General features: G+C 50.1%; 1 protein-coding gene across 1 annotated transcript; it reads left to right on the forward strand.

The window, feature by feature from the left end:
* The first annotated feature begins 4,646 nt into the window (after nucleotides 1-4,646).
* Nucleotides 4,647-7,003, forward strand: LOC127344181 (DNA-directed RNA polymerases II and IV subunit 5A). The gene is made up of 4 exons (XM_051370403.2): nucleotides 4,647-4,981; nucleotides 5,586-5,768; nucleotides 5,879-5,992; nucleotides 6,538-7,003. The coding sequence occupies exons 1-4, from the start codon at nucleotides 4,769-4,771 to the stop codon at nucleotides 6,661-6,663; spliced, it is 636 nt and encodes a 211-aa protein (XP_051226363.1). The 5' UTR covers nucleotides 4,647-4,768; the 3' UTR covers nucleotides 6,664-7,003.
* Nucleotides 7,004-9,956: the final 2,953 nt, after the last annotated feature.

Consider the following 9,956-nt stretch of genomic DNA (forward strand, 5'->3'; position numbering starts at 1 on the left):
TGCGCTGTGGGAGATGTGGTGGAGGAGGAGGCGACTAGGGTTTGGGAGCAAGCTAGGGTTTGGGGCACCGACCTTGGGGGTGCGGCCAACTAGTGGACTTGGGTTGGCCGGCCCCCTCCCCTTGCTCCTCATTATATAGGTGGAAGCCCCAAGAGTTGTAGTCCAAGTCTTCGAATAAGACCCCAACACCAAAACCTACCTTTGGTAGGAAACCTACTCAAGGAGGGAGTCCTACTCAAGGTGGGACTCCCACCTTTCCTTGGTGGGAGGTGGCCGGCCACCACAGGTGGAGTCCACCTGGGACTCCTCCCTCTAGGGTATGGCCGGCCATGGTTGTGGAGTCCCTCCGGGACTCCACCTTCCATAGTGCGTTTCTTCCGGACTTTTCTAGAACCTTCTAGAACCTTCCATAAATGCACCGGATCGTTTCCAAACTTGGAATATGACTTCCTATATATGAATCTTATTCTCCGGACCATTCCGGAACTCCTCGTGATGTCCTGGATCCCATCCGAGACTCCAAACAAAACTTCAAACTCCATTCCATATTCCATATCTACTCAAAGAGAGTGGATTCGGTGAACAGGGGGATACGTGAGCACCCCCTAGCTGTCATTGGATCAATGTTGAGATTCATTTTCTAACTCACGGTGACCAAACAACGTGAGTACCTTTCTCTGGCGGAAAAATCTGCTAAACGCGGGCCTCCAGATCGATGACCATGCGGTTTCCTAAAACTTATCCCCACTCCGTCCGCATCCTCCACACATTCATCCTCCTCTCTCTCATAGAGCTCACGGGAGGTTTCCTCCAGGATGCATCGGCCACCGTCGGGCGGGGGCGCCGCCTAGAGGTGTCGAGGTCGCCGTTGGGTGGGGGCGCCGTCGTGTTCCTCCGCGCCTGCTCTGCGTCGTGCTCCGTTGACGGGAGCTCGAGGGACTGGTGCCGTCCCGCCCGCCTGCCACGCCTCTCGTTCGGCTCCTCGCGCGCCGGCCGTCGCGCCACCCTTGCCGGCAGCCGCCCGCGCGCCCGCCTGCCGTGCCCCCCTGGCCGGCAGTGCCCTGCGCGCCCGCCTGCCGCGCTCTCTGCCGGCTCCCGCTCGCCGCCCTGGCCGGCAGCGCCCATCGTGCTTGCCTGTCATGCCCTCTACCGGCTCCCACACGCTGCGTCCTCCAGCTCGGCAGTCGGCGTCTTTTTTCCTCAGCCTCCATCTCATCTCGTCGCTCGCCACCATCCGCGAAGCCGTCCTCCCGACACCGCACACGGCGCGTTCGACGCGGACGCAGGCCCCGCTGGCGCTGGCCTCTTCGAGCCGGCCACCTTGGGCTTTGGAGCGGCCTTCATCGCAGTAGTGGATGCACTCCGCAGCGGAGGCGCTCACCCGTTGCTCCCCATCGCAGCTGGGCGCCGGATCTGAGGGGAGCCAACGGCCCCTACGGCGGTAGCGGGAGGTGGGCGCCGCCGGACCAGGTGCTGGAGAACGTCCTGGAGAGCGTGCTCGAGTTCCTCACGGCGGCGCGCGACCCCAACGCGGCCTCGCTCGTCTGCCGCTCCTGGTATGCCGCCGAGGCGCAGACGCGCCGCGAGCTCTTCATCGGCAACTGCTACGCCGTCTCCCCGGGCCGCGCCGTGCAGCCCTTCGCCTGCGTGCGCACCGTCGTGCTCAAGGGGAAGCCCCGCTTCGCGGACTTCAGCCTCGTGCCCAACGGCTAGGGCGCGCACAACGCCGCCGCTGCTCAACGCCGGGGGGGTGCGTGGGCGGGGTGCTCTTCCACCTCCTCGACTGGCACCCCCGCCTCGCCCGCAAGCGCCGCCGCTTCTCCCATGCGTGCGGGCCGCCATCAACGCCTTGGACGGATTGGAGCGTGCAAGGAGGTGGCCCGCCCCACGCTGGAGGATCTGATTCAACTCTTCATGGCCGGGCGCTGCTCTGGATTCTGGTCTTCTGGAATACTGGAGCGCGAGATGTGCAAGTCCCCGCTTCTTTGCTGGTGGTCGCCGGTGGGCAGCGCTAGATGTTAGGCCTAATCTTGATTTGGGCGTGAAGCTACTGCACATGTGCTGAGGACAACCAAGTTCAGGTGTCACCCCGAGTGAATCAGTAGTAGTGTTCAGCTAGTTAGCTGAAAGTGTGCGTTGGCCAAGTCTTGTGCTAGCAGCCGGCCTACCGTGGATGTACTCGATCAGATTAACTAGCACTAATAATTAGCTTAGAAGCTACAGTGGTCAACAAAAAGAGGATAACAAACAAAAGCAGATTCCTGGCAGGCATTTTCCTTTTTTTTACGTATGCGTGGTGGACCCAGGTGGACACGCTCAGCACGACCTGTCTTTCAATCGTTTTGGAGACCGCTAACGGAATATTGGATGCCGTTAGACACGTGTCGAGTAGTTAAGGGGTGCTCACGTATCCCCCTGGTCACCGGGCTTCATCCGTCTACTCAAATGACATCAAACCTTAAGTGTGTCACCCTACGGTTCGCGAACTATGCAGACATGGTTGAGACTTCTCTCCGACCAATAACCAATAGCGGGATCTGAAGATCCACAATGGCTCCCACATATTCAACGATGACTTAGTGATCGAATGAACCATTTACATATGATACCGATTCCCTTTGTCACGCGATATTTTACTTGTCCGAGGTTTGATCATCGGTATCTCTATACCTCGTTCAACCTCGTCTCATGACAAGTACTCTTTACTCGTACCGTGGTATGTAGTCTCTTATGAACCATTCATATGTTTGCAAACTAATTAGACGACATTCCACCGAGAGGGCCCAGAGTATATCTATCCGTCATCGGGATGGACAAATCCCACTGTTGATCCATATGCCTCAACTCATACTTTCCGGATACCTAATACCACCTTTATAACCACCCATTTACGCAGTGGCGTTTGATGTAATCAAAGTACCCTTCCGGCATAAGTGATTTACATGATCTCATGGTCGAAAGGACTAGGTAACTATGTATCGAAAGCTTATAGCAAATGAACTTAATGACGTGATCTTATGCTACGCTTATTTGGGTGTGTCCATTACATCATTCACATAATGACATAACCTTGTTATTAATAACATCCAATGTTCATGATCATGAAACGATGATCATCTATTAATCAACAAGCTAGTTATACAAGAGGCTTACTAGGGACTTCTTGTTGTTTACATAACACACATTTATCAATGTTTCGGTTAATACAATTATAGCATGGTATATAAACATTCATCATAAACACAAAGATATATAATAACCAATTTATTATTGCCTCTTGGGCATATCTCCAACATATTTTAATCCTAAAATACAATAATATTTATTTCTCTTAATTACAAACAAAATCCAAAACATCACTCTTTTACTGCTTATACTTAGTTTGATTTACTTGTGTTACTACTTTTATTTACTATTACTAATATGAAACCTTGTGCTTGACAACCACATGGTAGAGTTGGGGACACAAGGTTTTATTTTACTTTGCAGGATTGCTAGAAGAAGAGGAGGGGAGATAACTATTTACTCAATTCCTCAAGAATTCGATATAACCCTCGAGTCACCCTTGTGGAAAAAACACTCTGCTGACACAACACTCTGCACTTGGTGTCCCAGCGTCACCGGGAGGCCACGACAACCATGAGCTGCGATGTTTCGTCGGACTCCTTGTAGGAGGAGGTGTCCACGACTTCCCTCAGGGCATGTCAAGCGACTGCTCGAGGTCCATCTACGGGTTAACGAGAGTGGATAAATGGTCATCATAGTTGGGGCAATTGGCGAACAATTCATCAGTATCATACCGCGTAATTGACCGAATAGGTCCTATGCATCGAGGCCGGTGGGGTACTCTCACCATATGGGGGCGGCCAACAAGGAGGCGAGCGATGCGGCCAAGGGCTCTCCTCTACCCGACACGCTGCTGTGGAGTACTTTCTCCGTTCACAAATAAGTGGACGTCCGGATTTTTCAATAGAGATTATCAAGTGGAGAGATAATTGCATTGGGAAGAATCAAACCAAAATCTCTCTCCTCTTTAATTCTTTCACCTCCAATAAGCTAAGAAAACCGAACGTGGACTGCGGCTAGTCGTGGCCCGAACAGAGCTTGACTACTACGACGAGGGGGGGGGGGGGGGGGGTAGCCGGTAGCGGTAGGATGGCGGGCTCGCCCTAGGGCTGCACAAAAGGGAAGGGGTGCGATTTCAGTCTACTGAATTTGGAGTAGGTTACGCGTGGTGAACGCGCCGTGTCCGCGAAGACGCATTTGCGGCTCAAATTTAGGTCAGGAATGAGTCCTCACGAACAACCCAATTAGTTTGCGTGGCAAATCCAAATTTTGACCGTTGTGTACGTTTACATCGGATTGATGGAGATACCGTGAGGAGGAACCATATGCGTGTCAAGTTTCTCAAATGGACCAAATTGTCCCAGAAAATTAATTTGGATACTGTTTGGGAGTGACTTTCTGGTAGTACGGAAAAGGAAAAGTGTTTCATGTGCGATACTCCATCGAGTAAAGTTACAGACACGGCCAGTGGAAGACACGCTGTAAAGCCAGCCGTATTTGGAAATACTGTTATTTGGGTCCCACACGTCATCCACCGGCGCAACTTGCAAGGCACGTGACAATACTCTATCCGCCCGGGCAGCCCACTAGGGTGGAAAAAAGCAGAGTGGGACGACGTCGTCGCGCTCCGCAGGTCAAGCTCACCAGCTCCACCTCCGAACCGAAGCTACGGGCGCCGCCGCCGCCGGCAGCGCGAGCGGAGATGTCGTCGGGCCTGATAGCGGAGGACGTCGCCGTGAAGCGGATGGTCCGGATCCGGCGGACGGTGATGTGTATGCTGCGTGACCGCGGCTACCTGGTGGTGGAGCACGAGCTGTCCATGAACCGCCGCGACTTCGAGCGCAAGTACGGCGAGTCCTTCCACCGCGAGGACATGCTCATCAACAAGTGCAAGAAGAACGACCCCAACGACCAGGTCAGCTCAGCTCGACCCAATCTCCCCTGCTTTCCTCTTCCCGCCTCACATGCTTTGGTAGCTAGTCATCCATGGATCCAGCTCTGTTTTTCCTCCTTCGTTGATGGCCATCCGCGACCCGTTTCTCGATCGATACGTGCTTGTTTATTTCGTTAGATTTTGAATCCGCAGCTCGATCGTCTTGCTCTTGTTCGATCTGTTCCATGGAAATTTAGCCCGTGCTCGAGTGGTCGATGCCGAACTAAGTCGTGCTCATGGCGTCTGTTGCTTAGCATGAAGAACGCCGGGGGACGCACTGGCGTGTGGACGTTGCGCCAGGCTATTTGCTTTGTGCTTGTTCAACAGCTTGTCCTCTGCTAGTACTGGAGGAGTAGCCTCTACATGTCCTCTGCTTGCTGCGTGCCCTTCGGAGCCGAGTAGTGCAAAAGAGGCAAACTAACCTACATTTTAGCACTTGTTCAAAAAAAAAAAAAAACCCTACATTTTAGCAGGGCTTGTCTGTGCAGAAACCTTAATTACTCTATTCTGTTAGTAAAGCACGGTAACTGCAGCTGCATTTTGGCAGTCCTCTTCACCCAGTTAATGGTTTTCTCTCTGGAATCAGATATACGTTTTCTTCCCGAACGATGAGAAGGTGGGGATGAAGCACATCAAGAAGTATGTCGAAATGATGAACGCTGAGAAAGTCTCCAGGGCTCTGCTGATCGTTCAGCAGAACCTCACCCCATTTGCAAAAAACTTCATCATTCAAGAACTAGAGCCAAAGATCCACTTGGAGGTTTTTCAGGTTGGTCTCGTAGGACTAGTTTAAGTACTTTTGCACTCGAATTCGACTGGCACATTTTCCTGTGATCTTTTACTCCCTGGACTTCTGATAATTGAAGCAATGGGCAACAGGATGCCGAAATGCTTATAAATATCAAGGAACATGTTCTTATTCCGGAGCACCAGGTGCTTACTAATGAGGAAAAGAAGACATTATTGGCGCGCTACACTTTAAAGGAAACTCAGGTATTGCTCACTTTAAATTAATTAGCACCTGCAAGTTACACTTACTTTGGGCATCAGTAGAGCGAGGCAATTATGTATCCAGCTCCCTGATACAGCAATGTGGTGAGACATCAGAGAAACCAAAGGTTTTCCCTCTGTGGTACAGTTCCATTTAGTGCAGCATGTAGCTTTCTACCATTATGTACCGGACCTGTTTTAGGTGGAGCAAAAGCAAGAGCACTGGTTATGTTAAACCTTCACATGATATCAAGTTAGGCGCCCACACAAATATAGGCCAGACAAAGAATATCAATCTTTCACATGCCTGTTGTGGACTCTCTACAACTTTAGGAACAACCTGTATCTCTCTAAGAAAATTGGTGTAGTTTGTCTGTTGGAGATGTACTAGAATAGCTACTGAATCTTGCTTGGTTGGCAACACATCTGTGATTCAGTCATTTGTTGGTGCGTGACACCCTCTTCATTTTTCTGTACTTTGCTGGAAATTTGCACTTGATAACAGGCATGTAACCCATCTCTCTTCTGAATGCAATGTAACAAAACAGCTACCAAGAATACAAATGACCGATCCCATTGCGAGGTACTACGGCCTCAAACGAGGACAGGTTGTGAAGATCATCAGGCCCAGCGAGACAGCAGGACGATACGTCACATATCGCTATGTCGTATGACAAAGTACCCAAGCGAAGAAGGAAGGAACCGTAAACATGGCGATTTTTGCAGTTATACACATCACATACACATACCCATTTGCTTGAAGAAAACCGGTATTGCTTCAGACCCGCCATTCTTAAGGATCGCGTGGTTGTTATGTAAGTGGATTCTTAATAAGCTGGGTGTATGGAGCATACATAAAATCCCTCGTGTTGTACAATTTGTTTCGAGAACTGTATACAACATACAGAATGGAAGCACATGTATTGAGAGCAATAAAAGGCTCTCCGGTTCTGCTTGTTACATCATTTGGACGAATCAATGGTATCAATCTATGTATGCTATGGTTCTGAAGCATACTACTCCCTCCGTTCCATGAAACAAATGGCGATGGTAGAGCCATTACAGCTGTACTTATCAAATATCTTCATGGTATCTTGTTAGTTGTTGCAACTGTACTAGCTTGGAAAAACGGCAGCCAGACGGGAGCATATCTGCATACGTCACATATCACCAGGTCGTATGACAAAGAACACAGCCAAAGAAGGAAGGAACCGTAAGCATGGTGGTTTTTTGCAATTATACGCATATCCATTTGCTTGGAGAAAACCGATATTGCTTCAGAGCAGCCATTCTTGAAGATCGCGTGGCTGTTTGTGTAAGTGGATTCTTAATAAGCTGAGTGTATGGAGCACAAATAAAATCCTCATGTTGTACAATTTGTTTCAAGAACTGTATACAATACAACATACAGAACTAGAAACACCTGTATTGGGAGCAATAAAAGGCTCTCCGGTTCTGTTTGGTACTCCGTCTAAAAATAGGTGTCACAATTTTATCTAGATATGGGTGTATCTATATGCATTTTAGTTAGAGATGCATCCATATCTAGATAAAGTTGAGACGTCTATATTTGGATGGAGGGAGTACATCATTTGGACGAATCAGTGATATCAATCTCTGTATATATGCAAGTCTGGGAGAATCGATGGTGGGTTTACTCATTTCATGAAAGAAATGGTAATGGTGGAGTTACCAAGTGTACTTGTCAAATATCTTCCTGCTATGATTCTTACATGTTAGCTTGAGAAAACGTCAGCCAGCATATCATATGGATGCCATTTCCATCTCATAGCGAGAGTTGTGCATACTAGAATTCAGTCACTTGCGTCCATCTTCATCTTATTCTTGGCATATGCATTGATTCATAGCACCACGCTTGTAGAGCTATGACAAGATTTGCAGAGCTAACATAATAGCGAGCCTGTATGATGGAGCTGTCTGGCCCCAATATACAGTTAGTCTAGTCAGAGCTGGACAAAGTAGTGAATGCAAACACAGACCACAGACACAAAAGGGACCAGACCGTCCTATCGCAGTGTTTTCATGCGTCCCATTGCATCTCATCTCTCTATTTTTGATGTTCGTCCTTCACGACGACTTTTGTAGTACACAGGTTAAGCTAGCAACAACTTTCAGAGTACTACTAAACGCTAAGCCCCTACCAGCAAATCTTTTATTGTGATGATGTGGTGGATTCTGGTGGTAGCAGCCGGCATCATTTTTTTCGATAAAAAGAATATATTAATATCAAAAGACACCAATTACATTCAGCATATGCAACAACGTCCCACCCTAGTGGCAGTACGGATGCACACAACCAAAAAAATAAAGAAAACTAAGAAATAAAAGTCCCGCTACAACATTCTAGACCTAGTAACAGCAATACAACCACCACCGTGACAACACCTAAAATACAGACTCTCCAAAAGCGACGCCTCCAAGAAGGAAATAGTGCACCGGCGCCGTCGTCGTCCGATCAAAGGTTTTAGATTTTCACCCTAAAGATAGTCCTCACTCTCAAAACAATGGCTCCAACAAGGTCATTGCCAGACACAACCAGTTAAGACCAGACCTTGGGTTTTCACCCTGAGAGGTAAGACTTTGAACTTCACTTGTGCTTCCGCTGCCACAAGCATACCACTGCCGCGGAGCCCGGAACGCCAAGCAAATCCCTCAGCGTCACGGAGACTCGAACCTCCTTTAGCCAGTTCACTAATTTGGCCTTCATGATATTCCTTCTTCTGACTTCACCATGGACCAAAAAGTCACCTGATGTCAACACAGAATAGAGCTTCGTGTCGCTCACTCCGGAACCAAACAGTCGGAATAAAAACATGGGTGCGCGCGACCGAATACCACCCGATCCAGCAAACTCCAGGCAAAAGATGCACTGTTCCATTCGTCGGTGGAGCTTTTCGGAACTCATCTCTCCAGCCAGATCAAGGCAAACTGACCTCCGGTAGATCTTCATCTTCGCTTGCGAGAAACCCGAGGACCGCCACAAAAAATAAAGCAAGACCAGCAGCCCCCACACCGCCAGTCCCTCCTGTCGGATCACCAGGGAAGAGGACGGTGGCGCGGATCATGCGTACCACCGCCAAACCGTCACCAGGGGCGGATGCCGCCACCGCTCCACCGCTCCACCGAATCCTCCATGGCTACCGACGGAGAGCACAAGTCCCCAACAAGGTAGCCATGCCGCCCAGCTTCCTCCACCGACGCTTCATCACCTCCCATGGAACGCTGCTGCGGAAACCCTCTCCTCCCCCTCTCCGTTCGATGAAAGGGGCGCCGCCACCGCCGCCGGGGCCGGGGGCTGTTGCCAGGGCCGGGACCGGAGCCGGCAGCAGCGGCGGCTATGGGGCGGCGGTCCGGGGGCGGCTGCGCAGGGCGGGCAGATTTTCCGCCGCCGCCCAGGAGGGGGGGGAGAGGAGGAGGTAGGGTTCGTCTGCTGAGTCAGCAGCCGGCATCATGGATCGGCCACCTAGCCAAGACAAGCTAACATCACGAATGAAAGTGATAAGGAAAGGAAAGCCTTCGACTCCATTAGATGGGAATATCTTGTTGGCCTACTTCAAAGAAGAGGTTTCCCGCTTCTATTCAAGCTCGACATTAGGAAAACCTTTAACTCCATTAGATCAGAATATCTTGTTGACCTACTCCAAAGAAGGGGTTTCCCATTCCGTTTTCCCAATTGGGTTATTCTCAATGGCTTGGATTGCACTCCCATCTCCCATGGCCACGGTTTGCGTCAAGGAGACCCGCTATCCCCGCTTCTCTTTGTCGTTGACATAGACCCCCTCACACAAATCTTGGAAGAAGCCACGATGCATGGGGGTGCTTAATATGGATAGGTTTGCGGCGATGCTTAGACTTCGTTGGCCATGGCTTGAGTAGAAAGACCACACGGAAATTTGGGTGAGATCCGGGAATCCTTGCAATTAATGAGAAGGATACACAGATTTTT

The sequence above is a fragment of the Lolium perenne genome, chromosome 3, assembly GCF_019359855.2.
Source record: "Lolium perenne isolate Kyuss_39 chromosome 3, Kyuss_2.0, whole genome shotgun sequence".
Taxonomy (NCBI): Eukaryota; Viridiplantae; Streptophyta; class Magnoliopsida; order Poales; family Poaceae; genus Lolium; species Lolium perenne.

Coding starts and splice junctions, on each gene's coding strand:
- LOC127344181 (XM_051370403.2), top strand. CDS start 4,769: ATGTCGTCGGGCCTGATAGCGGAGGACGTCGCCGTGAAGCGGATGGTC. Junction 4,982..5,585: donor AGAACGACCCCAACGACCAG/GTCAGCTCAGCT, acceptor CTCTGGAATCAG/ATATACGTTTTCTTCCCGAA. Junction 5,769..5,878: donor TCCACTTGGAGGTTTTTCAG/GTTGGTCTCGTA, acceptor AATGGGCAACAG/GATGCCGAAATGCTTATAAA.